General features: G+C 60.8%; 1 protein-coding gene across 1 annotated transcript in view; it reads right to left on the bottom strand.

Annotated features, from left to right (window-relative positions):
- Positions 1–19,578, bottom strand: part of WSCD2 (WSC domain containing 2) — a 79,067-nt gene that overhangs the window by 21,002 nt on the left and 38,487 nt on the right. The window contains exons 2-4 of the mRNA XM_055146771.1: positions 9,859–10,815; positions 4,783–4,897; positions 1,116–1,300 (exon numbers count right to left, since the gene is read on the bottom strand). Coding sequence (XP_055002746.1) covers positions 1,116–1,300; positions 4,783–4,897; positions 9,859–10,261 — 703 coding nt within the window. The 5' untranslated portion in view covers positions 10,262–10,815. The remainder of the gene's footprint in view (positions 1–1,115; positions 1,301–4,782; positions 4,898–9,858; positions 10,816–19,578) is intronic.

Raw genomic sequence — 19,578 nt, 5'->3', positions numbered from 1 at the left:
GGGGGGGGTGCACATGGAAGTCCAGCCCCCTCTCTCCGCACTGGGCGCACTCTCTGCGTGCTGGGGACCAGCTGCCTTCAGACTAGCAGGGCGGGCCGGGGGGCTCTGGGGGTGCCGAGGAGGAAGTCCGGGTGCAGCAGGTCCCGGGGCGGTGAGGAGGCAGGGGAGGAGAGGCCTGGAGACTTCCAGGGAGTGAGCACTCTGCAGGGGGTGGGGGCCTGTGCGAGCACTCCGTGGGAGCTAGGGGCTGGAGGGAGCATTCTGCAGGGAGTGGGAGGGACAGAGGGCAGGGGGCACAACCCTGGGGCCAAGGGCGTGGAGTTGGGGCACAGGATAGCCTGGCAGGAGGGAGAGGGGCCCTGGGAGAGGGTTTGGAGGGGGTCCCAGGAGAGGGGGGAGGGGGTCCCGGGACAGGGGGAGGAGGGTCCTAGGAGAGGGGGAGCGGGGAGAGGTGATGGGGGTCCCAAGAGAGGGGGAGGGGTTCTGAGAGAGGGGGAGGGGACCCCAGGAGAGAGGTGAGGGGGGTCCTGAAAGAGGTGGGGGGTCCCGGGAGAAAGGGGTGGGGGCCCTGGAAAGGGTGAGGGAGTCCCAGGAGAGGGGAGGGGTCCTGGGAGAGGAGAGGGATCCAGGGAAAGGACAGGGGGTCCTGGGAGAGGGGAGGGGTCCAGGGAAAGGATAGGGGGTCCCGGGAGAGGGGAGGGGTCTGGGAGTGGGGAGGGGTCCGGGGAGAGGGAGGGGTCCCAGGAGAGGGAGGGGTTCCGGGAGAGGGGAGGGGTCCCAGGAGAGGGGCCGGGTCCCAGGAGAGAGGCAGGGCCCCGGGAGCTGGGAGGGTCCCGGGAGATGGAGGGGTCCCAGGAGAGGGGAGGGGTCCCGGGAGAGGGGAGGGGTCCCGGGAGAGGGAGGGGTCCGGGAGAGGAGAGGGGTCCAGGGAAGGATAGGGGGTCCCGGGAGAGGGCGGGGTCCCGGGAGAAGGAGGGGTCCCGGGAGAGGGGAGGGGTCCCGGGAGCGGGAGGGGTCCGGGAGAGGGGAGGGGTCCCGGGAGAGGGGAGGGGTCCCGGGAGAGGGGAGGGGTCCGGGAGGGCGGTGGGCCCCAGGCAGGCCGAGGGCTCACGTACACCTGCGGGCCGACTCCTGGGCCAGCTGCAGCCGGTAGACCGAGAGGCGGTTGGCGCCGCCGCAGACGCTGCCCCGCTCGCCCTTGCACTCCATGTCGCACTCGGCCTCGCTCACGTTCGCCGCCTGGATCTTGTGGCCGCAGTAGCACTCGGCGCCGAACTCCAGCCCGGCGTACAGGTAGCCCCTGCGGGAAGCGGGGGTCAGGGATACCGGGACGGGGAGCAGCCCCCAGAGGGTCACGGACGGAGGGCGAGGGGGACCCGGCCCCCAGGGACATGCCCATGACACATGTGACATGCACACACAACACACACTACACATATGCACCATGCACACGTCGTACATACTACACACAGAAGGAGGAGGAGGAGGAGGAGGAGGAGAAGGAGAAGGAGAAGAAGAAGACATTGCACAGACACACTGAACACACACCACACATGCACGACTACAGTCACCCATGCACGTACCCTGCACCCACGCCCCCATGCACACAGGCCCAGAGAGCCACTCCCATGCACGACTCCCCACGCACCCAGGCACAGTGGCCTCAGGGGCAGCTTCCAAGCCACCGGGCCCTGGGGCGCCGTCTGCAACCCCCTGCTGCTCTGGGGCGGTGGGTGGTAGCTGCCGGCCCAGGGCAGCTCTGGCGACTGCTCACCTCTGACGCCCGGCCGCCTTGCTCCCGTCCCAGGGCAGGGAGAGCAAGACCCGCCCCAACAAACCGGGCTTCTTGGGGCCTGGGTCCCCCCAGGGCTGGGGCTGGGCCAGCCTCCGTCTCAGTCTCTCGTGAGCCGCCCTGCGAGCCCTCTGGGGTGACTGCGGACTGGAGGGCCACAGCCAAGGGGAAGGCTCGGGGGTGTCGCCCAGGCCCCGCCAGAGGCAGCCCCTCCCTCGGAGTCCCGCGGGGAGAGCTGGGGCCAGAGGCCTGTCACGGGGCAGTGCTGGGGCCGCTTGACCGGGACGTGGAACTTTATTTACGCCAAGGAGCCCCGTGGGCCCGGGTGTGTGTGTGGGGGGGTGTTGGCTTTAACGGTTTGTTCATAAATTCCATTCGTCTTTCCCATAGGGGGCGGGGCTCTGGCGTCACCTGGGGATCGAGCCAGGTTTGGCTGCGGGCAAGGCCAGTGCCCCCTGCGCTCTCTCCCCAGCCTCTGTTTTCTCAAGCTCTTAGCATGTTTGGGTTGATTTTGTTTGGGGGCCACACCGAGCAGGACTCAGGGCTGACTCCTGGCCCTGTGCTCACTCCTGGTGGGGCTCGGGGGACCACGTGGGGCTGCGGGGATCAAACCCAGGTTGGCTGCAGCAAGGCAGGTGCCCGGCCCTCTGTGCTCTGGCCGCTGAGGACTCCTGCACTGACTTTCATTCCCTCTTGGACACTGCCCGTCTCCCGCTCTAGGAGAGAATCCCCCCAAGGGCTGTGGCCCTTGTTTTTTTTGTGTCTTTGTTCTGCTTTTTTGGGTCACACCCAGCGATGCTCAGGGGTTACTCCTGGCTCTGTGCTCAGGAATTACTCCTGGCCGTTCTCAGAGGACCATATGGGATGCTGGGAATTGAACCCGGGTTGGCTGCGTGCAAGGCAAACGCCCTCCCTGCCGTACTATTGCTCCAGCCCCAGAACATGACCCTTTGGATCTTGTCCAGCTCCCTGGGCTGTGACGGGCATTTAACAGGACACACCCCTGACGTACGCCTCCAGGTCCCCATTGACTGCAGGGAACCCCAGAGAGCAGATTCAGCTTCTCCTCCTGACAATGTCCCTGGGACCCTCCAGGCACCCCCACCTGTCCTACCTGAGGATGTAAAGTATATAGGATGTTCGGGAACTTCTGAGCTTGGTTTTTCCCTTAATCTGACTACCTAGAAAACTCCTATTCACCCTCCAAAGCCTTTTCACATCTCACCTTTGTCTCTCCTCCTGAGCCCTCTATAGGGAAGCCTCCACTTACCCAGTCATTGCCCTCAGCCTGCCGAAACTAAGCCTGACCCTGCCAATCTGCACCATCCTACCAACAGCCACATCATCTCCTGGTGCCAGCCTGCACCATCCTACCAACGGTCACTCCCCTGAAGGGTCTCTCCTGAAATCCAGCACGCTGGGGAGAGAAGGGGGGCAGTGATGTCTCTGCATTTCCCAAGTCTGAGACGGGCCCTGCCCCAGCCTCCTTCTCCCTGTCCTCCCTGCACTGCCCTTTTCTGGCCAGAGGCTGGCGAGTAAGCTGAGCCCCAGGGGAGCACTGTGGAACTCGCCTCTGTCTGCACAGTTGGAGAGAAACGGGAGCGCATGGATTCCCTCAAGGGCCCGGCATCTTTTTAGAGCTAGAGAGCGGCCGGGCTCAGGCCATCAGCGGTGGCTTGGGCAGCACCGGGGAAGGCGCTGACCCTGCACACAGCTGGCTCAGGAGTGACCCCCTGAGCACAGAGCCAGGAGCACCAGCTAAAACTGACCACCGCCAAAAAAAAAAAAAATACAAAACCAAAACCAAAAGAAATGTCCCTAACTGGGCAGGAGGGGCTGGTCCAGGCCAGGCCAGGTCCTCGGGAACTCCGACGCCAGAGCCACCTCGCGGGGCCAGCTGGACGCGTGCAACGGGCTCCTCACCGGCCACTGCAAGCCGCGAGACCCAGGAGGGGGAGGGGCGAGGGGCACTGCCACCACGCCCGTCCTGCTCCCGGACCCTGCGGCCACAGCCCCGTGCACCGTCTGACCCAGAGCCTCAGCCCCAGGGTCAGGGAGGGCCCTGGGCTCAGAGTGATGCACGACCCCGGGTCACTGAGCACAGAGCTGCCGGCCCAGGGGGCTCAGGGCCACCGGGAGGGGCTGGTCCCCGCCCCAGCCCAGAAAGAACACCCTCTCTCTTGCAGGTCAGAAACCCCTGCGTTAGGGGGGCTGGAGTGATAGCACAGCGGGTAGGTTGTTTGCCTTGCATGCGGTCGACCCGGATTCAAATTCCAGCATCCCATATGGTCCCCTGAGTACCGCCAGGAGTAATTCCTGAGTGCAGAGCCAGGAGTGACCCCTGTGCATCACCGGGTGTGACCCAAAAAGCAAAAAAAAAAAAAAAGAACCCCCTGCGTTAGGGTTCTTTCTGTGCGGAGGAGCCAGGGGGCACCCCGACACCTGCCCCCACACCCCCTTCCTGCAGCCCCTCACCAACTCACACCTGCCCTGCACGCACACTCCCCTCCCCCACGGCAGTCTGGGCCGCACCCCTGCCCCCCAGCCCGCTGTCCACACAGCTTTGCTACTGAACCTGGTCGATGCAGGAAACTCACAGCAACCAGCTCGTCCCGGACCCGGGGCGCCACCACTCACCCCTACCCAGTGTCACCCCACTCCCTCAGACCAGCTCTGACAATCCTGCATGCGCGCACCCACACACACACACACACACACACACAGACACGTGCATATACACACATGCACACAAACACATGCACATTTACAGATACATATTAATATGGATGTACCCACAACTGACATATACACATACATGCACATGCACAGACACATACCAGCACACACATGTACATGCGGCCCCTTCCTTCCCTGTGTTGCATGTCCACCCTCCGCCCCACCCTTGGGGAGAAGGAATGAACAGCAGAGCAGAATCTGGGGGTATGGTGGGGGTATAATAATATAAGCCCGGGGGGCGGGGGGAGCCCTACCGTTCAGCACAGTTGTCCTGGCAACGGAAGACGGTCATCTTCTTGTAGTCGAAAAAGGACACGCCCCGCAGGGCCCGTCTCTGGGTGTCGTCCAGGTGGCAGCCGATGTACTTGGCTTTGGGGAGACAAGAGAGAGGCACTGAGGACACAGCTGAGGGGTCGCGCGCGGGGCGGGGGTGCCCCTGCCGGGGTGCCCGGTCCTCCCAGACACAGAGAGGGAGGAGCAGGCAGCCCCCACCATGAGGCGGGGGCCTCGCAGGGGAGGGGCCTTCTGAGGCTCTCCTGAGGGCCACGGCACTCGGGACCCGACGAGCCTCCGAGCGGAGCTGGGAACCCACCGACTCGGTGTCCTTCTGAGCGCGGCCCCGGGAGACCCAAACCCAGGTGACCCCCAGGCTCGGAGGCTTCTAGAAACGACTCAGTCAGCGCATGGCACGCCCCAAGGGCACAGGGAGGGGGCCAGTGGGACAGGGGCGGGCGTGGACAGTGCCCGGCCAGCACTTCACGGCTGGCACCCAGGGAGCCAAGTGCAGCCTGAGTCTGCAGGGAATGTTTAGACGGTGCTCCCCACCAGGACTGACCAGCACCGCATCCTCTGAGAACAGCTCAGGCCGTGCTCCTGCACGGACCCAGACTGTGCTCCCGCATGGACCCAGACTGTGCTCCTGCATGGACCCAGACTGTGCTCCCGCACAACTCAGACTGTGCTCCCTCATAGACCCAGACTGTGCTCCCACAAGGACCCAGACTGTGTTCCCGGATGGATCCAGACTGAGCTCCCGCACGGACACAGACTGTGCTCCCACATGACTCAGACTGTGCTCCCACACAGACCCAGACTGTGCTCCCGAATGGACTCAGACTGTGCTCCCACATGGACTCAAACTGTGCTCCTGCTTGAACTCAGACTGTGCTCCCTTATAGACCCAGACTGTGCTCCCGCATGGACTCAAACTGTGCTCCTGCTTAAACTCAGACTGTGCTCCCTCATAGACCCAGACTGTGCTCCCGCACGGACCCGGACTGTACTCCCTCATAGACCAGACTGTGCTCCCTCATGGACCCAGACTGTGCTCCCTCATAGACCCAGACTGTGCTCCTTCACGGACCCAGACTGCCGGGCGGGAAAAGCCGCCCGGCCCCAGCATGAAGCGCCAGTTCCGCCAGCAGCCAGCACCACGCCCACCAGAGGTAAGAAGGCTGCTGCAAGGTTGTTTTCTTTCTTTTTCTCTTTTGCTTTCAATTCATCTTCCTTTAAAAAATATATATTTTAGAGAGAAGCGGCAGGCATTCTGGTGAGCAACGCGGCCCGGACAATGCTCCGGACCCAAATCGGGGCCAGCAACACTGGGGGGCCGGAGTGAGGAGGTGCCGCCTGCACACCTTCTCCAGATGGAGCCCTGGCGACACTGAGCAGCAACTAACACGGCTCCAGGATTCGGGACTGGGACAGATCCGAGCCGTGGTGGCCACTGGAGTGGGGCGGCGCCAGCCCAAAACTCCAAGTGGTCCCAGCCGCCGGAAGTCACGCCCTCGACCCACCCTCGGCGCCATCTTGATGCCACAATCCACAGAGAAGCGGCAGGCATTCTGGTGAGCAACGCGGCCCAGACAATGCTCCGGACCCGAATCGGGGCCAGCAACACCGGGGGGCCGGAGGGAGGAGGTGCCGCCTGCACACCTTCTCCAGATGGAGCCCTGGCGACACTGAGCAGCAACTAACACAGCTCCGGGATTCGGGACTGAGACAGATCCGAGCCGCGCGGCCGAAAACATACAATCTTTGAATGGAAAACTAATTATCAAATGCCTCCTTATTAGGGTTATCTTGTTTGGGGATATAACTCCCACAACAATAGTGAGTTTTGTGTTGAAATATGGAACGTAATCAAGGTGAAGAGAAAATAAAGTGAGGTTCATCAGTTATACAGTTGGGGTGGGGGGCGGGGGGTATACCAGGGATTTTGGTGGTGGAATATGGGCACTGGTGAAGGGAAGGTGTTTGAATACGGTATAACTGAGACATAAACCTGAGAACTCTGTAACTTTCCACATGGTGATAAAATTTTTAAAAAAAATAAAAATAAATAAATAAATAAATAAAATTAATAATTAAGTTATAATATATATATATTTTAAAAATAATGTTGGGCTGTTTTCAATAAAGGTGACTTGTAGCGTGGGCCGCTCCCCCCGTCTGGCTCCTTTCCCTCTGACTTAGGGTCTGTGAGTTGACTGGCAAACAGGAGGCAATGGCGCGGGCTAGCAGGAGCACTGGTTTGGGAGCTGCAGCTGGACCCGGGTTTGAATCCTGACCCTTTCCGTTCCGGTCAGTGTGTGTATCCTGCCTGGGTCCCCGCCTTCTGGCGCAGGACCCATCTCCGCACACGTGTCTGTCAGGTGGATGGGCTGGTGCCACCACTTAAGGGAGAGACCACTGAAGGCCACAGACAGGAGGGAGAGCTGTGGGCCGTGGGTGCGAGTCAGCCTGGCCTCCTCTCCGCTGTGTAGCATTAGGAAAGCCGCTCGCCCTCTCTGGCCCTTCCTGATCCCTGCCACGGTCCCTCGCTATTACCTCAGCAGGGGCTGAGGGACACGAAGCCCTGACATGGAGCAGACCCTCAGCAGCGCTTATCTGAGGAGAGGGGGGTGATGAGAGGCCCCTGCTTTCCTTCCCTCCCCTCACCCCTCCATCATGCCCCACCCCACGGGTCCCCCATAGTCTGGGGACCCGGGAACAGCCGTGGCTTGGACAATCAGGTTCTCTGTCCAGCCGGCGGCCGTGGCCTTGGGGCGCTCACTCGGCCTCAGAGCACCTCAGCTTCCTGCATACCCGTAGCCCCTGGCGCGTGCCTAGGGCTTGCTCCGCCCCCAGCGCTGAGTTGAGCAGTCCGCAGGCCCCGGGGAGCACTGGCAAAGCCTCCAAGGCCCCGGGGTGTAAGTTCAGTTTGGCCCCTGCTCCACCTGCTAACCTGGGGCCAGTTCCTTAACCTCTGGGCCGTGTGTGTGTGTGTGTGTGTGTGTGTGCGTGTGTGTGTGTATGTGTATGTGTATGTGTGTGCGTGTGGGTGTGTGGGTGTGTGCGTGTATGTGTGGTGTCCGTGTGTGTATATGTGTGTGTGTGTGTGCGTGTGTGTGTATGTGTGTGTATGTGTGTGTATGTGTGTGTGCATGTGTGTGTATGTGTGTGCCCGTGTGTGTGTGGGTGTGTGTGGGTGTGTGTGCGTGTGTGTATGTGTGTGCCCGTGTGTGTGTGTGTGTGTGTGTGTGTGTGTGTGTGTGTGTGTGTGTAGGAAAACGGCTGTGGGTTGCTGCGGAGACTCTGGCCGTGAGCTCAGAAGAGTGCCGGACCCCCCAGAGAGCCCACCACGCCTTCTTCTTCTCCCCTGACCGTTCAGGGGACCCCACGTGGTGCCGGCATGGACCCTGGGCAAGTCACGCACAAGGCAAGCGCCTGAGCTCCCGGCCTCTCTGTCCCCTGCTCTCAGGACATCCCGTCCCCAAGAGGAAACAGGCACAGGGAGGTGGAGTGACCCAGGCAGGGCAGAACCCCGGGCCCCGAACCCTCACTCTGCCGCTCCAAGTTGCATGAGGGGGCATAAGGGTTGCATAAGGGGGGGCGGCCAGCTTATACGGGACGGGCAGCTGCGGGGCTGGGCCCAGTCCCATCCCGGCCAGGGGCTCCGGGCCCTTGACGGCTCAAACCCACATCACGGCATCAAGCTCCCGCCAAGCGCCAAACGCAAACGTGCTTCACGTCAGGTCAGAGAAGCGTCTCCTGTTCTCGGCCGTCGCCTCTCCTCGCTGAACTCGGAATAATGATCACGGGCAGGTGGCGTGTATGCGCCACCCTGCCGCCTGGTCCCACGGCCGCCTAGACACCTCCTGAATCCAGGCTTTCCTGTTCCTTTCTTCCCGTCTTGGCATTGTATAAAATATCAGCGATTTGCAGCTGGAGGGGGGTGGAGCCTCACCCAGCAGTGCTCAGGGCTTGCTCCCGGCTCTGCGCTCAGGAATCGCCTCTGGGGGTGGGGCGGGGGGCTCGGGGCACGTGTGCAAATGCTAGCCCCTAAGAGAGCTAGACAATTTAAGGTGGGCGCAGGTGAGTTCCAGACAAGAAGAGCCCTCGGGTGTGATATTAAAATGAACGTTGTTCTGGGGGCCGCAGCAATAGCCCAGCGGGTAGGGCGTTTGCCTTGCACGCGGCCGACCCGGGTTCGATCCCCGGCATCCCATATGGTCCCCTGAGCACCACCAGGGGTGATTCCTGAGTGCAGAGCCAGGAGTAACCCATGAGCATCGCTGGGTGTGACCCAAAAAGCAAAAATAAAATAAAATAAAATAAAATGAACGTTGTTCTAAGCCTCTTGTTTGTCCATCTGTGAGCTGGGAGGTGGGGGGGTTTCTGCGATTTCCCCTGGGGGCTGCATCTTCCCCTTCTGGGACGGAGGCTAACAACTGTCTCCCGCTGAGCTGCTGGGGCGTGAAACCAAGCAATGAGGCACGTCATGGTCCGGGCACACGGCTCACGCGGAAGTGCCAGGCGTCGTACTGCCCCTGATAATAAAGAGCCTATTACACGAGCTGGCGTGAGGCAGGACAGCGGCTGAGCAGAGGACATACGTCATTCGGGTCACAGAAACAAGGTGGGGGGCTCAGAACACAGTGGCCAGTGTGAGGCGTTCCTCTGGGAACGGTGATAAGTACCAGGCGCGAGAGTCACCAGCAGCGGGAGGTGTCTCTGCGGTCACCCACACCCACCCCACCCACTCCCTGGCCAGGGCAGGGCAGGAAAATGAGGCTAGACTAGACTGGGAAAGGTGACAGGGACAGTCGTCCTGGAAGAACCAGGGTCCGATCCACGGGTGGCTGTTTCCAAGCTGTGTGATGTCCCGCAAATGCCTTCCCTCTCTGGGCTTGCGCGTTCTCCTGGGGAGACGGAGGGGAGGCTGACACTGGCTGTTGACCTCCAGCGGGGTGGGCTGCCTCTGAAGCTCTGAATTAGGCCTTATCCTCTCCCCCCGGCCCCCATCCCTCACCTCCATCCCGGACCCCGCTCCAGCTCTCCCCGCTTACCTCGATCCTCCTCCTTCTCCCGGAGGACCCTCCCCTTGAGCGCGCGGCTCCAGGCCCCTCCATAGTCGCCGAGCTTGGCTCTCTCGCTGCTGCTGCCGCCGCCGCCGTCCTTGCCCTTGAACCAGGGCCCGTACCTCCGGGCGATGCTCGAGGCCGCGTCCCCCGCGTCCCGGAACCCCCTGCTCAAGTGCAAATCGCCCGCGAAGGGCAGCTCGGCGCCCTCGGCCGGGCCTCCGGCGGCCCCGGCGGGGCTGGCCTGGCTCTGGGAGACGGCCGGCTGGCCCACGAAGCCCGAGTGGAGGAAGACGAGGCTGCCGGCCGTCAGGTAGAGCGCCAGGAAGGTGAAGAAACGCACGGGTTTCCGGCGGAAGTACCGCTGGAACTTGAGCCAGAGTTTGGCCATAGCAGGACCATTCCGGACTGGCTCGGCGGGGCGGGCGGGCGGGCGGGGAGAAGGTGCAGCGGGTGACTGACGGGGGTGGGGGTTCTCTTCTGGGTCTCTCCAAGCTCCCCCCCTAAGGGCGGGGTCCCGCAGGGTCTTCCGTCTTATTCCCTCGATGCAGGCGACGGCCTCGCGCAGGGACGGGGGAGGCCAAGCTCAAGTCCAGTGCTCGACCGAGGCCCAGAGGAAGGAGGACGGAGCCCGCCCACAGTCCCGAGGTCCAGGCGTGCTCCGGGGGGCCAGCAGAGGGGAGGGGAGGCCGGAGACGCCCACTCCTCGGGGGAAGGGCCCATTTTTCTACATCTCGTTCTTGACCTTGGAGAGCTCCTTTAAGGGAAAGAGCAGCTGGGGGAGAAATCCTCCGCGGTGACCAGTGGCCAGGCCGGGCAGGGCCGGGCTGTTTCACTGAGGGCCTTTAAGGGCTTCTTTTCCAGCGAGGGACCTCTTCGGGGCGTCCACCTTGGGGGAGTGGCGGCTGGTCACTCCCATGCGGTCAAACAGGAGGACGCTGTGACCTGCAAATCAATCACAGACACGGGGATCAGAGGTGTGTCCCCAGGCCCCCGGAGGCCAGAGTCTGGGAATGTTCTGGAATCCAGAGAGGGAGGGAAGGAAACGCCCCTTGGTGCTGGCTGGAAGCCCAGGCCTGGCTTTCTTTCCTCCGGCTCGGCCTCTCCCAGCGCCCCCCGGAATCTGGGGACTGCGACCCCATCGCTGCTTCGGGGACGTGCTGCCAGGCCCCCACGCTCGTCTCTGTCTAGCAGGCACGACTCACGGGCCGCCTGCACTCCCAGCAGGACTTTCTGCGTCCCGGGTGAAGCGCCCGCCTGTGCGGACCCTGGCCGACACCGAACCAGGCCAAAGGCATCTTCTGTTCAGTTTCCCGGTGGCCAGCAACCACTCGCTTTAGGGTGGCGCCCACGCAAGGTGCTCGAGACAGAGCTGGGAGTTAGAGAAACAAAGGCCCGGACAGGGGCCGGCGGAGAGACCCAACCTCTAGCCCGACTCCGATACCCAAGAAGGGAAAGGGGGTTTTGCAAAGGGGTGGGGGGGGCGCTAAGGCAGGAAACCACGGTCCATAGCGCCTGCCTTTCTGTTCTGTTCTGTTCTGTTCTGTTCTTGTTTGGGGGCCGCTCTGAGCAGGCTCAGCGCTTGCTCCTGGCTCTGTGCTCCTACCAGGTGCCGGGGGTTGAATCTGGGTCAGCTGCACGCAAGGCCAGAGCCTTACCTACTGCACTCCCTTCCCCAGCCCCCTCATCACCCGTCGCCTGAACTGTCCCGTGCCCAGCAGGGCCTGGAGCTCCCCTGGACACTCAGAGGCAGACCTGGCAACCCCCGGCCGTAGTCCGCCGTGATCCAGTGACTCTGGATTGCACTCCGAGTGGATACTCGGGATGCACCAGGGAAAACGGATGTTAGGGAGAAAAAGAAAAAAAATCCTTTCATTTTGAGGGTGCTGTTTCACATTACCACCAGCAGGGGGCGAGATTCTTGCCGAGCTTGGTCAATCAATGGGCGGCCAATGGACCTTCGCAATGGGAAAGACCCCTCCCGACCCAGAAGGCACTGCAGGGAGTTCCACTGGGGTTCAGGTAGGGTCCTCCACAGGCCAACCCATTCATGACACCTCCGAGAGCCGAGCCTCCACTATGCACCAGGTACTGGTCTAGGCACTTGGAAGAAATAGATCAGTAAACAGAACCTAATTTATCTCCTGTTTTTGGTTTGGTTTGGTTTTGTGCTTCTGTTTTGGGACCACCCCTGGCAGTGCTCATTCCTGGCTCTGCACTCAGGGGTCACTCCGTCGGGACGCAGGGGACTTTATAAGAGTGACTGGGATCCAATGAGGGTCAGCTGAATGCACGGCAAGTACCCTACCCACTGTCCTATCTCTCCAAAGCCCCCAAATCTATTTTAGTATGAGTTAAACTATTCCTTCTTCCATCCATCAATCCACTCATTGGCCACAGGATTCGACTCTGAATTCCCAATGATCTCCAGGCTCTGCGGGATCCGAGCGATTCAAAAGTCAGGGGTCCAGGGGGGCTGGGGGGTAGTACAACTGGTAAGACGCTTGTCTTGCATGCAGCCAATCTGGGTTCGCTCCCCACCACCTCACAGGGTCCCCGGAGCCTTGCCAGGAGTGACCCCAGAGCCAGGAGAAAGAGTGAGCAAGCTGGGAGTGCTCAAGCAAACCCAGAACAAACACCAAGTCAGGCGTTACCAACTGTTTTTGCTCTGGCGCATTCTGGGCTCCAACCTCGGCTTCACCACCCACCAACAGTGCAGCCCCGGGTTCCCCCTCTGTAAGTGGGCGCAGGAGACAACAGACACTTAGTGTGTGGCTCAGAGAGTCTCTTTTCCTTCTTGTGTGGAGGACAGGGGCTAAGGACCGGATCCCTCGAATGGCCTGTGAACCTTTGGACGGAGGATCTTTATAAGAGTCTTTGATTTTCTAACTTCAAGCTTCATCACTCTTTTTTTTATTGTTGTTGTTTTCTTGTTTGAGAGCCACACCCCGCGATGCTCAGGGGTCACTCCTGGCTCTGCACTCAGGAATTACTCCGGGTAGTACTCAAGGGGCCATATGGGATGCCGGGGATCGTGGCCACATGTAAGGCAAGCGCCCTCCCTGCTACACCGTGGCTCCAGCCCTCTCCGAGCTTTCTCTTTAATCCCATCCATCATCCTCCCAAGGATCCATCAGACAGCTACTCACCCGTCGGTTCAGTCACAGCCGATCCACCCGTCCATCATCTCTTCCTTACTCCGTCCATCCATCACCCGCCATTACTCTGTCCTTTCATCCATCCATTCATCTATTTAACTGAGCTCTGAGACTCATTCACCCATCCAACTCTCCATCCATCCGTCCATCTACCTATTCCGCCATCCATTTAAATGCAGCCAATGTGCCAAATCGGTGGGCGTGTCTGTGAGACAGACAGGCAGACAGACAGACAGACAGACAGACAGACAGACAGAGACAGGGGTGGAGAGTGTGTATTTGGGATGCAGACAGAAATACTTCAGAGCCCTTCTTTCTGAGAATCCGAACGAGGGAATACCCATGTCAAGAACCCCCGTGCTACGTGACGGAGCCAGGTCCACACCCACGGCTGCTGTTTACGAGTGTGTCGGACACAGAACATCAATCAATATCCCGAGCTTGGGTTTCACGACACTCAGATAGTCTCGGCTTCTCTCCACAACCCTTGCTCCAACTGAATCCTCAGGACAACACTAGAGCGAGAACTATTTTACAGACGGCAGGAGAGAGACGCCCAGAGACGCCCAGGGCCACACACACACACACACACACACACAGCTGAGGAGAAGCGGCTGGACCGTGGGGGCACCTGACTCCCCTGCCTTCACCACGTGTCCATCCTGAACACAGTCCCCTGAGAACCCGGTGAAAGCTTTCTTCTTTCCCTTTCTGCTTTTTGGGTCACACCCAGTGATGCTCAGGGCTTCCTCCTGGCTTTGCGCTCAGGAATCACTCCTGGCAGGCTCAGGGGACCATTTGGGATCCAAGGGTCGAGCCGGGATTGGCCACGTGCAAGGCAAATGCCTTTCCGGTTGTACTATCGCTCTGGCCTCCCTGATGAAATTTTTCTATTTCCCCCCCCCCACCCCCTGCAAAGAGCACTTGCACACGAGCTCCTGATGTTCAAGTTGCAATGTTGGGGTGGTTCCAGGATGAGAAGTTCAGGACCGTGGCAGCCCAGAGACGTGAGGGTCTACCCACTGGGAAGGGGGAGACAGCGCTTCCCCAGTGAGGACCTCGTGAGGGGGGTCGGAGTTTCCTGGGTGAAGGAGCAGCAGAATGCCGGGAGGAGTGGGGAGCACGCTCCCAGCGCAGAGAGACAAGCCCCTCGGGCGGGTCACAGCGGGAAGGGGGTTCCACCGTGGGCAGACTCCGGGGTGCCCTCAGCACCAAGCTCGGGAGGACAGACTCAGTTCCAAAGACATGCAGGGACACCAGTGATGGTCACACGGACTCAGACTGGCTCGCAAAACCCCCAGGCAATGCTTGCTACTCCCTCGCTGAACGCCCACAGGCAGCTCTTTCCACCAGAGGGGCAGGGAGAAAAACGGCCAGCAGCCCCAAGGACACGCAGGACCCCGGAGGTGGACGAGAGCACGGGTGCTGGAGGCAGCCCGACCTGATCTCCATCCAGCCTCTTCCAACCTCCCCCTGTGTTCCCAGGGGGACCAATCTGGCTTCTCCCCGAGACCCCTCGCCTGTAAAGAGTGAGTCTGGGAGCTGGGGGATGGTCTGAGCACAGGCCTCACACACACGGGGCCCCGGTCCAAAAACCCGGGCACCTCAGGGTCCCACCGGCACTGCCAAGAGCCATGGTTGGGCATGGCCCCCAAGCCCCAGGACCCAAACAAAACAAGCAAACAAACAAACAAACAAAAGCCTACAGGTCTGACCCTCCTGCCACAGTGCTGCTGAAAGAGGGAATTTAAAATTTCAGGACGGCGTCCGGTGCACAGTAGGTGCTCAAGAAAGCCATCTCTGCACGTGGGAGGCTCCGGGCAGGCACGTGGGGCCGCCGCAGCCCATCTGCTGCCGTGGAGACGGCGGAGACGCGGGTTCCCGGCTCTCTGACGCTATTTCTGGGTCTGGACCGTTTTTTTTGTTGCTCCCTTCTCTTTCTTTTCCATTTCAACACATCTTTTCTCTGAGTGGGTGCCAAATGGGTTTAGAGGGGATAATGAGCTCATTAGAAGCTGGCAGGGAACAAAAGAGATGGGGGGGGAGGTGTGGGGGGGCGCTGGGCTGAGGGGCCTGGGGGGGAGACCCCACTGGGGGAAGGGGTGCTGACGGGAGTGTCTGCACCATCCTGATGTGCTGGGAGGGAGAGGGGGTGTCCCTCCTGGAGGGGTGTCTGGGCTCTGCCTGCAGGCGGGGAGCCCCCACATCTGGCCCCTAGAATGTCCCCCCAGGAAACACAGGGGCGTGAGGACTGAGCGGGGGGCTGGGATGCTGCCCCCACCCCCACCCCAGGGCTGCGAGTCCCAAGCGTGGCTCCAAGCCGCTCCCCGCAAAGCCAGTGGCAGCCTCAGAGAACATTCCGGGCCCCGCAGAGACACATCTCGCCGTCCTCTGCCAACCCACAGAGCCTCCTGGAACCCCCGAGCTGCTACAGCCCCTCGGCCCCGCGTAGTTCTCTCTCCCCATCTGCACCTCTCGCTGTATCTCAACTAACAGTTGTCTCCTCCGACTCCCACCCTGGCCGTCCGGTGCCTGGGGGGTCACTAACCCTGCCCTCCGGCGAGGGGGAGAGGGGCGTCTCCAGGGAGGGGGCTTGCTGGGCCCTGTCATTGCAGCTGGACTCTCTGAGGTCGCCTGTGGGCTGTGACACACTCCCCCCACCCCACCATCCAGAGGCACTTGCACTGCCCTGCATGTAGCAGACCCGGGTTCGATCCCCCACACCACACGTGGTCCCTGAGCCCACCAAGAGTGCTCCCTGAGCACAGACACAGGAGTAAGCCCTGAGCTCCCGGGTTTGCGAGCAACCCCTCCCCGCCCCCCGAACCACCATCACCCAAATCAAAAGTGGGTCTCCTTCTCCACGCGGTGGGCTAGAATTTGTGGCTGACGGGTGGGGGGGGTCGCCTGGGACGCCTGCGAGCAGGAGTTAGCGCTCCCCCTCCTCCCTCTTCACGGGGCTGCTACCTCCCCTCCCCCCGCTCCGTCCTCCGAGCCTCAGTTTCCCCGGCTGCTGACGTGCCCGGTGGGCTCCCCCTGCTCCTCCCAAGCTCGCACGCGCCTGCGGGGAGGCCCCTCCGTGGACCGTGGCAGGCTGGGGACGGGCCTGTGTCTCCAGCTGGAGCCCCAGGGGGTCTAGACTCGGCCTATTTTTAGCACCTCAATGAACCACGGGTGCTGAGCAGTCAAGGAAATGACCCGTTGGCAGCGGCGCCCGCTGGGCGGGAGGGGGCGGCGTGTTCGGAGGCCGCGTCCCCCGGCTCCACGGGAAGGCTGGGCCCCCTCTGCCGCCCTGAGACCCCACTGCACGGAGGACCAGAGAGAGAGGCCGGGGGCTGTACTCGCCTCGCACACTGGCCTGGGCGCCATCTGTCTCTCCACAGAGTCCCCAAGGGTCCCTGAGCACAGAGCCAGGAGTCAGCCCTGAGCACAGCTGGGGGAGGCCCAGAAGCCAACACCCCACCCCAAACCAAACAGAGCCACCACGCCCAAGAGATTCTGAGGGGCTTGACCTTTTCCTACCACTAATGGGCTGAATTCCCTGTCTCGCTCTCTGTCTCTCTCGTCTCTCTATCTCTTTGTCTCTCTCTCTGTCTCTGTCTCTCCCTGTCTCTCTGTCTCTCTTAGTCTCTCTATCTCTGTCTCTCTGTTTCTCTGTCTCTGACTGTCTCTGTACCTCTCTCTGTCTCTTTGTTTCTCTGTCTCTCTCTGTTGCTGTTTCTCTCTCTGTCTCTCTCTATCTCTGTCTATCTCTGTCTCTCTCTCTCGGGGCTTACTCCCGACACCAGGCCAGCCCCCGCCCCTCTCTCTTTCTGAGACCCTCTAACACTCTTCCTCCCAGCCGCAGGCCACATCCCCTCTGCCCCGACTTCCTCCTTACCTTTCTTCTTTCCCGACCAACCACTTGGCAAGTGAAAGCGAGGTTAGGACACACGGCACAGTGCTCCTGTGAGCACCCGCCTGGCCCTTTCACCTGAGCTCTTGGGGAATTCAGAATTCCAGCAGCCCAACTCATGCCGGGGAAGAAATGTGCATGCACACACGTGAGCATGTGCCGCACACATGCACACACGCACACACATGCATACACATGTGTACACACATATGCACACACATGTACAAGCACACATGTGCACATATGCACGCACACACGAGTGCACATGTATGCACACGTGCACACATGCACACACGTGTACACACAAGCATACACACAAGCACACAAATGCACACATGTACAAGCACACACGTGTACATATGCATGCACACATGAGTGCATATGTACGCACAAATGCACACACACACACGTACACACATGCTGGCTGTGTCAAGGGGCAACGCTGTGACCCCTCCAGACTCGGCCGGCCCAGCCAGGCGCAATGAGCTTCTCTGAGCCCTGGAATGACGGCAGGCGTCTGCCGGGTGGCCCAGACCCGTGCTGCCTCTGCCCCCCACCCCCAGCACAGCCTGGGGCCCGCCATGCTCCCAGGCGGGCCGCCCCCTCCCTTCTTACTCCTCTTTCCCCAAACCCGGGAAGACAAACGGGAAGGCCGGTGCGTCCGCTGCACGGCCCGCACACCCAGCCATCTGCCGTGAGGTAATTAAATAAAAAAATCCGAGGGAGCATATGGTGCCCGTTAGGGAAAAATATTAACATTGCCTTTCCCAGGTGAAGACCCCAGTGTGTCTTGTTCCCGGGGCACACGCGAGGGCCCTCTTCACTCGTGACCCCGAGGCCGGCTGTGCCAGCGAGCGGGAATGACAGTGGGAGAGAGGCGGGGAGAGCCGGGTCTGAGTCCGACAGTCTGAGACGCATGGCCTACTCCTCCCGGGTCGGTGGCCTCTCTCAGACTCAGTTTCCTCCCCTGAAAACCGGGAGCAGTCGACTCTGTTGTGAGTACTGGAAGGACCGAGTTCATGCAAATGTTCATGCCAAACATTGAAAAACACAGTTGCTGTGCCTTAACAGCATGGGTTGCTATTGATTGAGCAGCTATTATGTGCCAGGCACTGTTCCGAACACTACTTTGTTAAATTCTTTTGGGGGAGGGTGTGCAGTGGTATTCAGGGACTACTCCTATCTCAGTGCTCAGGGGTCACTCTCAGCAGTGCTCAGGGAACCGTGAGGCATCAGGACTCGACCCTAAGCCTCCTACCGGGAAGGCCTGAGCCAGCCTGCAGGGGAGTAAACAAGCCGAGTCAGGTGTGGGATGGGTCTCCAGAGCCCCAACGCCCTGAGCCAGAAGGCCCTGGAAGGGGGGGAAGGTGGGGTGCAGGAGGGTGTCAAGCCCAGCTGGTGCTATGGGGAGGGCCGTGCCCTCAGAGCAGGGGGAGGGGAGGAATCCACACCCAGAGGACTCCAGGGGGCAGCTTCAGGCGTGCAGCACCCGCCCACCACGTGAACCAGACCTGCCAACGGGGCCCCAAGGTACACGCGGACCTTAGGGGAATGTGCTAAGTCATGGCGGTTCCTGGGTGGAATGAATGTCCCACACGGGCAGGCAGTGTGTGTGTGTGTGTGTGTGTGTGTGTGTGTGTGAGTGTGAGTGCGTGCATGCCTGTGTGTGCATGCCTATGAGTGCACACTTGTGCACATGCGTGTATGTATATGTGTGCATGTGTGTATATGTGTGCATGTGTGTGCATGTGCTTGTATGTGTGTGCATGGGTGCATGTATGTGTGCGTGTGTATGTGTGTGCGTGTGTCTTGTGTGCGTGTGTCTTGTGTGTATGTGTGTACATTTGTGTGGGCGTGTGTAGGTGTTGTGTGCGTGTATGTGTTGTGTGCATGTGTGTGTGTGTGTGTTGTGTGTGTGTGTTGGGCGGGTAATGATGTTGGGGTGATTCTCCATGTTTTCTGCTCAGCTTCCCTAGGAACCCAAACCTGCTCCCACAGGAATGTGTCTCGTTAGGGGGCCGTGAATGCAGAGACCCGGCAGTGCCCAGGGCAGGGCCTGGAGGAAGGGGCACGGGTGCTGACAGGTCTCCTGGGCCCTGGCGGGTGGGAGAGACTCAAGGCCTGGGCCGCCCCAGCTTCTGGCCTTCCCCGCCCAGCAGCTGGAAGCCCCTGGAGCCAGCTCTCTGCTCCCCAAGACGGACTTCTACAGAAAGGCCCTAAATCCCCATCATTAAGCCATCTGGAGTCATCCCTCTCCTGGGAGCGAGTTGCAGGTCAATTAGAACACATTTGCATCAGTTCCTTAATGGGCTGCTAATTGTCTGGGGGAGATAATGGATGGCTCTGCGGGCTCTGGGCAGAATGTTTACCCACAGGGCAGACCCGCTGGGTGGCAGGGAGGGGAGGAGGGAAGGAGAGGGTGGGGTGGGATGGGAAGGAATAGGAGGGATGGGATGGGAAGGGAAAGGTAGAGAAGGGGAGGTGGAGGGCAGGGGAGGGGAGGGGAGGGATGGGAACAGAATGGTTGGGGAAGTGAGGGAAGGAGAGAGGAAGGGTGGGGTGGGATAAGGAAGGAAAGGGAGGGAAGGGGATGGAAGGGGAGGGGAGGGGACGGGAGGGAAGGGAAGGGAAGGGAAGGGAAGGGAAGGGAAGGGA

Source organism: Sorex araneus, chromosome 9, assembly GCF_027595985.1.
Source record: "Sorex araneus isolate mSorAra2 chromosome 9, mSorAra2.pri, whole genome shotgun sequence".
Lineage (NCBI taxonomy): Eukaryota > Metazoa > Chordata > Mammalia > Eulipotyphla > Soricidae > Sorex > Sorex araneus.
This window is presented reverse-complemented; position numbering and strand designations above follow the sequence as displayed.